This window comes from Pteropus alecto, unplaced genomic scaffold, assembly GCF_000325575.1.
Source record: "Pteropus alecto unplaced genomic scaffold, ASM32557v1 scaffold234, whole genome shotgun sequence".
NCBI classification, from domain to species: Eukaryota; Metazoa; Chordata; class Mammalia; order Chiroptera; family Pteropodidae; genus Pteropus; species Pteropus alecto.
This window is the reverse complement of record NW_006435780.1, coordinates 100,495-113,296: the sequence shown is the minus strand read 5'-3', so window position 1 is coordinate 113,296 and position 12,802 is coordinate 100,495. Positions and strand designations below refer to the sequence as shown.

At 45.0% G+C, this 12,802-nt stretch overlaps 2 protein-coding genes across 6 annotated transcripts in view; both read left to right on the top strand.

Annotated features, from left to right (window-relative positions):
- Positions 1-1,494, top strand: part of LOC102881451 (tetratricopeptide repeat protein 36) — a 3,811-nt gene extending 2,317 nt beyond the window's left edge. Inside the window, 1 exon segment of the mRNA XM_006911462.3 lies at positions 1,196-1,494. Coding sequence (XP_006911524.2) covers positions 1,196-1,458 — 263 coding nt within the window. The 3' untranslated portion in view covers positions 1,459-1,494.
- Positions 1,495-1,705: 211 nt separating this feature from the next.
- LOC102881191 (transmembrane protein 25-like) lies at positions 1,706-6,101 on the top strand. Of its 5 annotated transcripts, XM_025046482.1 has the most exons (6): positions 2,335-2,463; positions 2,563-2,828; positions 3,792-3,923; positions 4,390-4,463; positions 4,586-4,672; positions 4,795-6,101. In XM_025046482.1, exons 2-6 carry the CDS (start codon positions 2,630-2,632, stop codon positions 4,810-4,812), a joined length of 510 nt encoding a protein of 169 aa, XP_024902250.1. In that variant the 5' UTR covers positions 2,335-2,463; positions 2,563-2,629; the 3' UTR covers positions 4,813-6,101. The 5 variants fall into 5 exon arrangements, 4 of the variants coding, with proteins under 4 accessions (XP_024902248.1, XP_024902247.1, XP_024902250.1 ...); XM_025046481.1 differs by having other exon boundaries at positions 4,586-6,101; XM_025046480.1 differs by lacking the exon at positions 2,335-2,463 and adding an exon at positions 1,706-2,316 and having other exon boundaries at positions 4,390-6,101.
- Positions 6,102-12,802: the final 6,701 nt, after the last annotated feature.

Here is a 12,802-nt window from a genome sequence, read left to right as displayed (position 1 = left end):
GCCAGGCCAGGGCTGTAAAGGTCACTAGGAACAACCTGTAGACCAAAACCCAAGAGGGGATTAGAAGCGATTCGCCTGGAGGAGGCTTTTAATTCCTCTGAGGGCCACCGAGACATGCTGTCATCAGAGAGCTTCTCAAAGGTCCAGGTGCAGATGCAGCAGGGAGCAGAGCCCTTCCTAGGTTCTGGGAAGTAAAAGACAGAAAAAGGAAGATCTGTCTTGCTCCAGGATGACAATAAAGCTCCCAAGCACCCTGACAGGCTCTTTAGACAAGAGAACATGCGTGAAATGAAACAGAGCCCAGAAGAAACGCAGCTCAGTGGATCTTATAGGACAGCAGTCTCCAACCTTTTTGGCGCCAGGGACCCGTGTTCCTATGAGAAATCTAATGCATGACCATTTATTTGAGTTGGAGCTGAGGTGGTAATGCTAGCGCTGGGGAGCAGCTGAAAATACAGATGAAGCTTCACTAGCTTACTCTCCGCTCACCTCCTGCTGGGCACCCAGAGCATAACAGGCCCAGGGTTTGGGGACCCCTGCTATAGTAGATACAAGCCGGCTGCATGCAGTTGAGTTCAGAAGCCTAACTCCACTATTTTATGAGGGAAATAAAAATTAAAAATGAGGCAGGCCAGCTCTGGCTCCAAGACCTCCTACAAAGAATATCTGATACAAAATAATGAAGATTATGGAAATTAAGAATGAGGAAAGGCAGGCAGTCAGTGGAGAAAACAAGTGAGAGCTGTTTTAAATCACAATGGAAAAGCCTTCAGAAGGAAAAGAAAGAGAAATGGACTCTATCTGTAAGAAACAGTTGTCAGTTAATAACTGTCTAGGACTCCGGGATTCAGTTAGTCACGTGGTATAAGGTGGATGGTTAATAACATACATACGCGTGGAATAAACTGCAAGCTACACGCCAGCAACGGGCCAGATTCATGAACATGGTGACCACTCAAAATTCTCCCAGCAACCTTCACGTTCTGGTGTGGGACAAGGGGAGACCTGGACTTCAGTCCCAGCTCTGTCACTAACGGGCTATGCAGCTAGGGTATATCTTACCAACTCTTCCAGTCTTCGTCTGCGTAATGGGAGTAACAATACCTACTTGTAGGATAAAGGGCGGGCGGGCTGTGAATGGTCGAGCCCAGGGCCCCAATTCTGAGCCCGGATTCTGTGCTCGTTCCTCCCACAGGAGCCCTGGAAGACCTGGAGCTCGCCCTGGCGCTGAGCGGCGGCCGGGGCCGCGCCGCCCGCCAGGGCTTCGTGCAGCGCGGGCTCCTGGCGCGGCTGCAGGGCCGGGACGACGATGCCCGCAAGGACTTCGAGCGGGCGGCGCGGCTGGGCAGCCCCTTCGCGCGGCGCCAGCTGGTGCTGCTCAACCCGTACGCCGCACTGTGCAACCGCATGCTGGCCGACGTGATGGGACAGCTGCACCGCCCCCGCGACGGGTGCTGAGCCGGCCCGCGGGACCAGGGGCAGGCCCTGAACCAATAAAGCTGCGGCTCGCCCAGACTCCCGCCTGTGTCTCGGTCCAGCCGCCGCCTCTGCCAGTGCAGGGAGGCCTGCACGTCACCGGCCGCTTGGGGTGGCGGTGAGGGAGCTGCTGCCCACCTGGTCCGGGCTGCGGGGCAGGTCTGCGTGGTCCGGCATTGATCCGTCCAGCCTGGCGCAGCCCCGCCCCTGCAGCGTTCTGCCGCGCTCATCAGACCTGAGCAGTTGCTCTGGCTGAGCTCGGGCTGGGACTCAGGAGAGCCGCTCCGGGCGGGGCGAGAATGCTTGGTGACCCCTTCCTTCTGGATCACTTCTGCCTCAGCCCGCATCCACCAGAGCAACCAGAGGATGAGAAAGGGAGCATAGGGCGAAAGATAGGGGCTGGGGGAGATAGGGCAGAGACGGAGGGTCCCTTTGGGGGAGGGGCACATGTAGCCTAGTATCTGTGTGCGTCTGGGCCTCGGACGGGCTGTACGGTTGCTGGTTTCTGTGTGTCTGTGGGGGTGCGCCTGTTTGTCCACTAGAGTCAGAGCTCAGGTCTGCCCCCGCAGGTACAGGTTATGTGCTGGGCGGCTTTGGGGTTTAGGGCTTGGATGTTCGCGTCTTTGCCTTCACCCCTGTGGGTCGGTCTGCATTTTTGTTTCTGGAGTTAATTCCTGGAGGAATTACTAAGTTTGCCTGATCTCCCCTGACTGATATCGAGACCCACCGTCTTCTCTCGGCAGCGTGGAGCCCAGGCCACGGCCACCATAGCGCTGCCTCCACGCCCAGCTACCCTTCCGCACACAACACTGCTACTCCTGCCAGCCTTTCTGAGCTCAGGTACACCCCTCTGGGGTTAGACTCTCTTCTCTCCCTTCCTTGTCTGCACTTTTGCCTTGGATACCCACTTCAGGCCGCAGTCATCAGAGCTGGGTTCCCCTCACTCACCTACCCAAGATCCAGCCAGTCCTTGGTGAGAGAACCCAGGTACTCCAGTCTCTCTACCTACAGCCTCTCTGTAACTGGACTTCATCTTCCTCACAGAACAGAACCAACCCTACCCCACAATCCCCTGCTGTGTTTCAGGTTGTGAGGAGTTGGTCCCACAAATCTACGGCCAGGCCTGGACTGAGTGGGCACTTCTGGAGAATGAATGCCATGTCTTCACCTGCCAAATGACAGAGGATCCGGGCACCCCCAGTTGGCTTTGTACCTGGACAAACAGCTGCAGGAGGGCAGCACCTCAGGACTGCTGAGTGTGAGCAGAGACGCCTTCTGTGGAGGCACTATCACCTTCACCATAGCTGCCCAGTGGGCCCAGCTCAAGTGCTCTCTGCAGGACCTGGACAGTGGTAAGTCAGCTAATGTCTCCATCATCCTCAGTGTGCAATGTGAGTGTCCCTGAAGTGGGCAGGGAGAGAGGGTCTCTGCCCAGGGACCCCCATCAGCCACCTGGCAGGTGGTCTAATAGGACATTTCACAAACACTTAAGCACTTTGCAAGTATTATCTCACTTTAATCCTCACAATAATCCTATGAGGTAATATCCCCATATTACAAATGAGAAAACAGGCACAGAGAAGTTAATCTGGCAGAGGTTATACAGCTGGTGGGTAGCAGAGCCAATATTCGGATCTGGACATTTTGGCTCTAGTGTTTATACTCTTGATCACTACAAAATGCTATGCATAAGGTGGACCCAGCCATCCAAATAGGTCCTTTCTGGGTTTGGGAAGAAAGGGCAAGGAGTGTGAGGGACTGTGGTGAGAGCATATTGGAAGAACATGCAAAGGGCATGTGCAAAGCCTCTGCTTTGCACCAGTTAAGCTGGAAATTTCCAAGGTCAGGGCCAAGTACCAGGAAGGTCAGGGCCAGGGCCTCCTGGTTGTCCTTTTTGCCCTCGTGTGTGCCAACCCACCTGCCAGTGTGACCTAGATGGACCAGGATGGGCCAGTGACTGTCAACACCTCCGAATTCCTGGTACTGGATGCCGAGAACTACCCCTGGCTCACCAACCACACCGTGTAGCTGCAGCTCCGCAGCCTGGCACACAACCTGTCTGTGGTAGCTACCAATGACATGGGTATCACCAGTGCCTCACTTACGACTCCAGGTTTGAGCACAGCTAGTAAGTGGCCCAGCAAAGCCTCCAGTGGATGGGGAATCACAGTACAGAAATGGGAGGATTTGTTGCCCTTGCGAATGAGCTGTCCCAGCCACCTTGAGCAGGGAGGACAGAGTAGTGCAAACTGAGTATTTCATCTCAGAGCTGGGGTCCCTGCCCACTTGGAATCTAACCAAAGGATGACCTGCAGGACTCCTGACCACCTGGATGGAAGTGCCACTGCTGGGCATTGTTGTGGCTGGAAGGCTTGCCCTGGGCACCCTGGTAGCGTTCAGCACCTTGGTGGCCTACCTGGTCTTCAGGAATGAGAAGAAGACCAAAGGTAGGGCCAAAGCAGCGGGGGCAGAGGGTGGTTGGGGGAGTTGAGATGAGGTCAGGATGAGCAGCAGGGCAGTAAGGAGGGCTGGGCAGAGCAAGTACCCCAAAGTGTGACCATCCCAGATGGCAGGTTGGGCACTGGGAACAGCACCCCGGTCCCAGAGCTAGTGCTGAGCACTTGAGAGGCAAGGGGTCTCTCAAGGTGGGGCAGAGCCCAGAGTGAGTGGGCACACTGAGAACAGTGGCATGATTTCTTTCTCCTTGAGCCTGTCCCAGTACCCATCTCTGATCTCTAGGTAACTCTTTCTGGGGTTGAGTGGATGGGCTGAATGGAGATGCAGCACGGGAACAGGTGGGAATCTGCAGTTGCTCTAGAATAGGCCCGAAAACAGAAACCTGCCTGCTGGAGCCAGGGTGTGTCCCAGGTTTTGTCCGCCCCGTAGTGACTCCAACAACCTGAAACTCAACAGCGTGCACCTGCCACAGGAGAACATGGCCCTCCTGTCCAACCTTCAGCTCAACGACCTCACTCCAGATTCCCAAGGTACTTCCAGGACCCTCTGTTTGCCCCTGCATTGTCTTCAAAGGTGCCTTTGATAAAAAGAGACACCTTGCCTCATCAGGCACACTCCTTGTCCTGGGCACCACCCCTTTGTCACCCAACAGAGAAACCAGCAGACCAGCAGATGGCTCAGAACAACAGCTGGCCAGAACTTTTGGACCCAGAGCCTGGCGGCCTCCTCACTAGCCAAGGTACTCTCCTCCTCTGCTCCCTAGTCCTGGTGCTTGTGCCTCTGAGTCCCCAGGGGCAAAGTGGTCTCTCAACTTCCAAGAATGAGGGTTACTGAGACTCCTGGGCATCTCTGACCTTGCAGGTTTCACCTGCCCCCTAGTACTGGGCTACAGCTAACGAGTATCCAGTGTGAGCAATGAGGAGATCTGGCTCTGAGCTGAGGGCGAGACAGAGGATGCCATGGCCCCTGGGCACCCTCCCACTCGAAGGCTTCCTCTGCCTGGCCATGTTGCCAGTGAGGAGAGGCCATGCCACTGCCACTTTTGCTTGCCTCCTGGCTGGGGTGCCCTTTCTGTCATCCACATGATGGTTTCATTGGGATCTGACCCTTGTCCTTGGCAAGGCTGCCAGCTGGATCTAAGCCCTTGTTCTAACTCAGGTTGGGGCCTGTATGTAATGCCCATGTCCAGGCAGAGAGAGCTCTTTGCCCAGTGTGTTCAGAGTTCATCTGGCATCTAAGTGTGTCGCAGCCCTGTTGGCTTGGGCCTGCTTTGTGTTCCATGCCAGTACTCCACAGCGTGTGGCACAGTAGGCCTGGGGGCATGCCTGGTATGGGGCCAAGGCAGTCCATGCACAGCTTGGATTTCCTTCCCGTGCTGTGCAGCTTCATTCCCTCAGGGAAAATTTAGGACCCTGCTAGCTGTGTAGAAACCTTTGCACAGAAACCAACCCCTGGCCAAGGGGCATTAGCCAAGCACAAAGTATTCCCTGTGCTGCATATCTCTGCCCTTTCTCTACTGCCTCTGACCCCGCCTTCTCTTGGGCATCGTTATATGTTGGACCTTCGCTACTTCTTCACTGGGCACCAGACTTCCCCTTTGGCCTGGCCTCTGGTGGTGCTAGTGCCTGGTGTTAGCAAAGATCAGGAGGAAAGAGAGAGGTGAGAAGTCTGGTGGTATCCAGGAGCGCATGTAGCTGTGCTTCATTTTCTTAGTGTTAATGCTTTGAGCACATCCTCTAAGGCCTTCTCTGTGGCTTCCCCAAGTCTGGCCTTCCTGGGATTAACTGAGTGACCTGAGCCCTCCAGGGTGATGGGTTCCTCTTCAGCATGTCTCCCCTGCCATGGCACCCTAGCCCTGGCCAACCCTTGACTGCATCATCAACAGGAAGCCACTTTTCCTGTCCCATGCTCTGTTCCTCAGGGGATGGTCATATTGGCACATAATTCAACAGTGCCAGAAGCTTTAGCGGGCATGGGGAAAGGGGAAGACCACATACCCCCAAAGACCTAAGAACACTTAACAAAGCAACATGAAAATGACTGCAAATTAGTAAGAGTGTGGAGTATATTTTTCTCTTGTTATCTTGTTTTGTGATTTTTCTCATATTACTGCCTAGGGCGGTGCTGAGCACACAGTAAGTTCAATAAACTTGACTGAGTGAATGTTACATGTGTTTCAGTCTTTCAAATACACTTCATAATGAACTCTCCAAATCACACAGTAGAGAAAATACAGCAAACACCTGTGTACCCACCACTCAACTCAACATGTTCTTAACATTTTGCTTCAGATCTCTTAGTTTTAAAAATAAATATTTCTTTAATTACACTCCTTCCAGTGGCAAGGATGGCGTTTTCTACTTCAGGAGTGCCTGGTGGCAATCATAGATATAACTAGCTACTGAGTCTAGCTTGGTCAATATCACTTGGCAGACTCTCCCCATTCCAGAGTGTGGCAAAGGCACACTGAGCCACTTTGCCCTGACTGGGGGTACAGATGGCTGTGATTTTCAACAAAAAATTTTTCTGGGGCATCACAAAGGCAGATTTATATCTTTTTTAGTGACAGATTGGCTTGGCTTGCATAGCTGTGAGTTTTCCAGCCACATCTTTCCCTCGCCTCTCTCTTGTTCAGTATTTTCCTCCATGGGAGTGGCTAAGGCTGCCCCAGCCTCCTGAGAGGAATGTCGTTCCAGCCTCTACTGATTTTGCTTGTAAGCTCCTTCATGGTGCCAGAACTTTTAGGAACCAGGGTGCCCTGCTGTCAATTCTGTTGACCTTCTCATCCACTGCTCCCTTTGGGGAGCCGCTTCCTTGATGGTTCTTTGGCTAGGAGCCCTGTGTGCTTTCCTCTTAGCTGCACTGAAGGTCTTACTTTAGCAGAAAGGTTTGCTCTTCTGGCAAATCTCCCATCCTTGCTAGTGTTTGCTAAGGAGTAGACTTTTAAATTAGTGTCCCAAGTCTCCATATATGTCCCTTAGATCAGAGATTCCTTTTACCTTTACTGACTCACAAACTCTTTGGAGAATTTGACAAAAGTTAACTTTTTCTCCTGGAAAAATGCAGATTAAAAAAAACCTGCTTATTATGCAGGTAAAAGCCCATCAAATTACAACATGATGAACCTTGAAAACACTACATTAAATGAAAGCAGCCAAATCCTAAAGACCACATATTCTGTGACTCCGTTTTTATGAAATACCCAGAACAGGCACATCCATAGAGACAGTAGATTAGTGGTTTCCCGGGAATAGAGGGAGGGTAGAATAGAGAGTGACTTCTAATGAAGATGGATTTTCTATTGGGAGTGATGAAAATGTTCTGGAATTAATGATGATCAATGCTCAGCTTTGCAAATAGACCAAAAACCACTGAATTGTACACTTGGCAAGGGTGAACTTTATGACATGTGAATTGTATCTCAAAAGTTCTAGTTTAAAAAATTAAATGGTAGTTTGATTTGTATATTTCACTATGTATAAATTTCATTTGATAAAAACCATAAGTAAATATTGAATGCAAGTTAATTATATGCATGCTAGTGTTTAGGGGTGAAGTGCATTGGTCTCTGCAACTTATTTTGAAATGTATCAAAAACCAAAATGGATTGATGAATGGATAGAGGAGTGGATAGGAGATAAAGCAAATGTAGCAGAATGTCAATTGTAGGATCTAGGTGGTGGGTATGTGAGGGTTTATTGTACAATTCTTCTAAAATCCTTTTATTTGACAATTTTCATAGTAAAGTATTAGGAGGAGATCCCTGATCTAGTCCCTTTGATATTCTGAAAGCTTTTTGGTCTTTCTGAGGATAATGGAATTTTCAGCATTACTAATGCCTCTGACATGACAGTTCTCTTTTTCCTGGGAAAGAACACCAATTTTTAATATACTTCAGTATAGTAAATCTTTAATCTTTATTCTCTGATAATAGGCAGGTTGCTTGGTACCTTGAGCTGGGATGTACTGCTGTCCAACATTTGGGAAAACATAATTCTGGTTGCATTTTCCCTCCTAGACTATGTTTTACTGTTTGAATTCCTCTAAACACAACAGACTTCAATATGAACTTCTAAAAATTAATGTTCAGCTTTGCATATTGCTGGTGGGCATGTAAAATGGTGCAGCCACTGTGGAAGACAGTATTGCAGTTTCTCCAAAAGTTAAAACTAACGATCCGGCAACTTTACTTCTAAGTCTATTTCCAAAAGAACTGAAAACGGGGACTCAAATAGTTATTTGTACACTGATAGCAGCATTATTTTCAATAGCTAAAAGGTAGAAATAACCCAAATGTCCATTAACAGATGAATAGATAAAGAAAATATAGTATATATACACATTGGAATATTATTCAGCCTTTTAAAAAAGAAGGAAATTCTGACACACACAACATGCATGACCCTTGAAAACATGCTGGGTGAAATAAGCCAGATACAAAAGGACAATAAATTTTGTCTGATTCCACTCACGTGGTACCTAGAATAGGCAAATTCATAGAGACAGGAGACAGAAGTTACCAGGAGCTGGGTGGAGGAGGGAGAGGCAGGAGTTAGTGTTTAATGGGTACAGTTTCAGTTTGGGATGACAAAAAGGTTCTTAAGCTGGATAGTGGTGATAGTGGTGATGCTTGCACAACCATGTGAGTGGACATATTGCCACTGAAGTGAATGTCATTTTATGTATATTTTACTTTGATTTTTTAATTTTGATTACTGATTTCATCTCCTTACTAAATACAGGTCTTTCGTCAGTCGTGGTAGATTTTGTGTTTCTAGGGATTTGTCCATTTCATCTAGGTTATCCAAGTTGTCTACAGTTGTTCATAGTACTTCCTAATTTTTTATTTTTGTAGAATTGATAGTAATATCCTCACGTTTACTTTTGATTTTAGTTATTTGAGTCCTTTTTTTTAGACAATTTGGCTAAAGGCTTTTCAATTTTGTTCATCTTTTTGAAGAACCAACTTTGGGTTTTGTCAATTTTCTCTATTGTTTCTCCGTCACGTATTTTATTTACATCTGCCTTAAGCTTTATTATTTCCTTTTTTCTACTAGCTTTGGGTTTAGTTTGTTCTTCCTCTTCTAGGTCTTCGGATTGTAAGGTTGGATTGAAATCTTTCTTTTTTTCTTAATGTAACCATTTCTAACTATAAATTTCCCTCTGAGCACTGCTTTTGCTGCATATCATAAGTTTTGGAATGTTGTGGTTTCATTTTTATTTATCTCTAAGTATTGTCTAATTTCCCTTGTGATTTCTTCTTTGACCCATTAGTTAAGAATGTATTGTTTAATTTCCACAAATTTGTGGATTTTTAAGTTTTCCTTCTGTTGATTTCTAACTTCCTTCATTGTGGTCTGAGAAGATACTTTGTATAATATCTACTTAAATCTACAGAAACTTAATTTGCAACCTAATATGTGTTCTATCCTGGAAAATGTCCTATGTACACTTGAGAAGAATGTGTATCCTACTGTTATTGGGTGGAGTGTTTTGTATATGTGTTAGATATAGTTGTTTATTGTGTTGTTCAAGTCTTCTATTACTTTTCTTGTGTCTGGTTGTTCTATCCATTATTGAGTGTGGGGTACTGAAATATCCAGCTATTATTGTAGAACTGTGTCTATTTCTTCCTTCAATTCTGTCAACTTTGCTTTGTATTTTGTGAAGGTCTGTTATTAGGTGTGTAAATGTTTATAATTGTTATATCTTGTTGCTATATTGCATGTTGCTTTTGTAAGTTTCCTAACCTTATTTCCTGGATTGGGAATCTTCTCTTCTCTCTGTAACATTTTTTTCTGTGTATTGAAGTGATCTGAAGAGTTTTAAAAAATACAACTTCCTGTATCCTCCAGAAATTGTACTTTAATTAATTAGTCAGTTGAACCATCATCAAAATGAAAAGACAACCTACTGAATGGGAGAAGATCTTTGCACAAGATACATCTGAAAAAGGGTTACTATCCAAAATACATAAAAAAACTTATACAACACCAAAAAAACGCACAAACAATTCAATTAAAAAATGGGCAGAGGACCTGAATAGACATTTCCCCACAGAGGACATACAGATGGCCAACAGACAAAAATGGTACTCAACATCACTGATCAAGAAAATGCAAATTAAAACCACAATGAGATGTCACCACACAGCTTTCAGAATGGCTACCATCGATAAATAAATCAACAAACAAGTGCTGATGTGGAGAAAAGGGAACTTATACACTGTTAGTGGGATTGTAAATTAGTGTAGCCACTATGAAAAATAGTATGAAGATTCCCTTCAAAAATTAAAAATAGAGCTTCCGTATGATCCTACAATTCCACTTCTGGGTATTTATCCAAATAAAACAAAAACACTAATTCAAAGAGATATCTGTACTCCCATGTTCACTGCAGCATTAGCCAAGCTAGAGAAGCAACCTAGAAGCCCACCAATGGATAAAAAGATAAAGAAGAGGTGGTACATCCATATAATGGAATATTACTCAGCCATAAAAAAGAAATGAAATCTTGCCACTTGTGACAACATGGATGTACCTAGAACGTATTATAAGTGAAATAAGTCAGACAGAGAAAGACAAATACCATATGATAGCAGTTATATGTGGAACCTAAAAAAATAAATAAATAAATAGAAACAGAAAAAGACCCCTAGATATAGAGAACCAGGTGATGGTTTTTGCTGTTTGAAATTTTATTTCCTCTCTACTCTTCCTTCAGTAGATATTCAGCTATTCAAATCCAGCTTTCAGTTTCTTACTTTCCACCATCTTCTAAAAATGAAACAGACTGTTTTGGGAATAATATCTGAAAAGGTGAAACACTTATTTCCTTTGTTCTGTCAGTTTTAATCTATTTTTCGGACGAGTGCTGTGCTAAAAGTCATCATCTGATGATCATTCTGGCTCACAAGAAATGCATTAATTCCAGAAACGCAGAAACTTCTTTTTGACATTTAATTAATTAATTTCCAACAATGCAAGGTAGGTTTAATATATTTTTTTAATATTTTATTTATTTTTAAAAATTTTCCCCTTCCCACCAGGTGATGGTTTTACCACAGCAGAGGGCATGGCTGGGGTGGGAATTAAAAGATCTCAGTTGAGTCTAATGGGCAAACAAGTGTGACAGTTATTGCCCAATGAATATTATAGTTATAATATGAATATATATTTATATTATATATATTTAATGTATAACATATAGATATAATATTGTATTATATATAAATAGTGTTCTATATAATATTGTATTATATAAATATAATACAATATGATATAAAATAGTTAAATCGTAATTACTTGTTTTGTTTCTCTTATTTCCTTTGTTCTGTCAGTTTTAGTCTATTTTTCGGACTTTCTTCAAATTTCTGCTGATCTCTTGACTATACATTCATACTAAAGAATGAGAATTGCAAACATGCGTGCATGCACACACACAAGAATGAGATACCAGAAAACTGACTGGAAGCTGATGGATAGGAAGGAACTTGGATATTTGCTTAAAGACTCTCAGTATCCATTAAGTCTTTTCTCTTGGTGGATCAGTTCTTCAAAAGAAGGCTCTTCCACTATTCTGCTTTGAAGGTATAAGCCTAGAAGAGGGCTGAGGGTCTTACTACTCATTCCTTATTTTATCCTCTTATTTTAAATACGGCCCCTTATTTCTGTCCTCATAGCTGCTTGATGTTCTTCTGTCCAGAGCCTCCTTGATTCAAAGGTGACTTTCTTCTGTTGGGGTAAGGAGGTGGGCAGCGCAGGTGGGAAAGTTTATCTTTCTACAAACTGTCAACCAATCTGCCTGTTTTCAGCCCCACCCTGCACACATGCCATCAGAAATATCTGGCACTTTTAATTCCTGATCCTTTTCATGGTTCTACAGTGTCAAATGGCTTACTTATCATTTTCTCTGTTCCTCTCCTCCACGGGCAAATTGCAAGCTTTTCCCCCAGTGACCACTTGGCCATCTTCCAAAATTGTGTTGCTATTTAGTCTGCAGTCATTGGCTTTCTTACTATCTGTCCTTGCTGGTTTATATCATTTTTTATTCCTATACTGTCACTTTAGTAAATAAGGTTAAAGGAAGGAATGAAGATGTACATACTTGTGTTTAATATTTGTTTATTTAGGTGTTGTGAGAACATAGTATCAGGTGAGGTGAAGGACACTTCAAGCAAAGGAAAGAGCCAGAATAAAGAGTTAGCTGACTTTATAGAACATAACTACCCTCAATAACAACAATCTACTATATTTATTAGTACTGAGTCTCAGCTCTAGCCATAGAAGTCAGTCTGATTGTGCCCTGAAAACTTAATGGAGAGTTTGAGTTCATATCACATTTGGCCTCTCTTTTTTCCCTGTGAGTTAAATGTAAGCATTAATGGAATCCATTTGAGAGTAGAGCACCTGGTCCCAATATGGTGTCAGAGGAAGGCCTGAGCTCAAATGTTCCTTTCCTTCAATTTCAAGCATAATGGGAACATCATAGTTGGTTTAAGACTCTGTAAGAAATGAATCCTCTTCTATCTATGCGTTTATCGTGTATATATTAGACTGACAGTGTACCATTTTAATGTAATGTTTCCCTCCAATCAATTCTTGCTCCACTTTCACCCCATATCAGTACTTAGCTTCATTATCCATTCAGTCCCTCAAGCTAAAAACCTGGGAGTCATCTTTAATCTCTTTCCTTCCATCCCCAACGTCCAACCTATCACCAGGTTTTGTTGGTTCTACCTGTACTGGTTAGTTATCTGTAGCCTCTCAGCCCCACTCCCTCCCTACTATACCGTGTTATCCTGCTGGATTTTCCAGATTCCCTTGCCAGTTGTTAATTTCTGCCGATGGGAGGCACCAGCAAGATATGA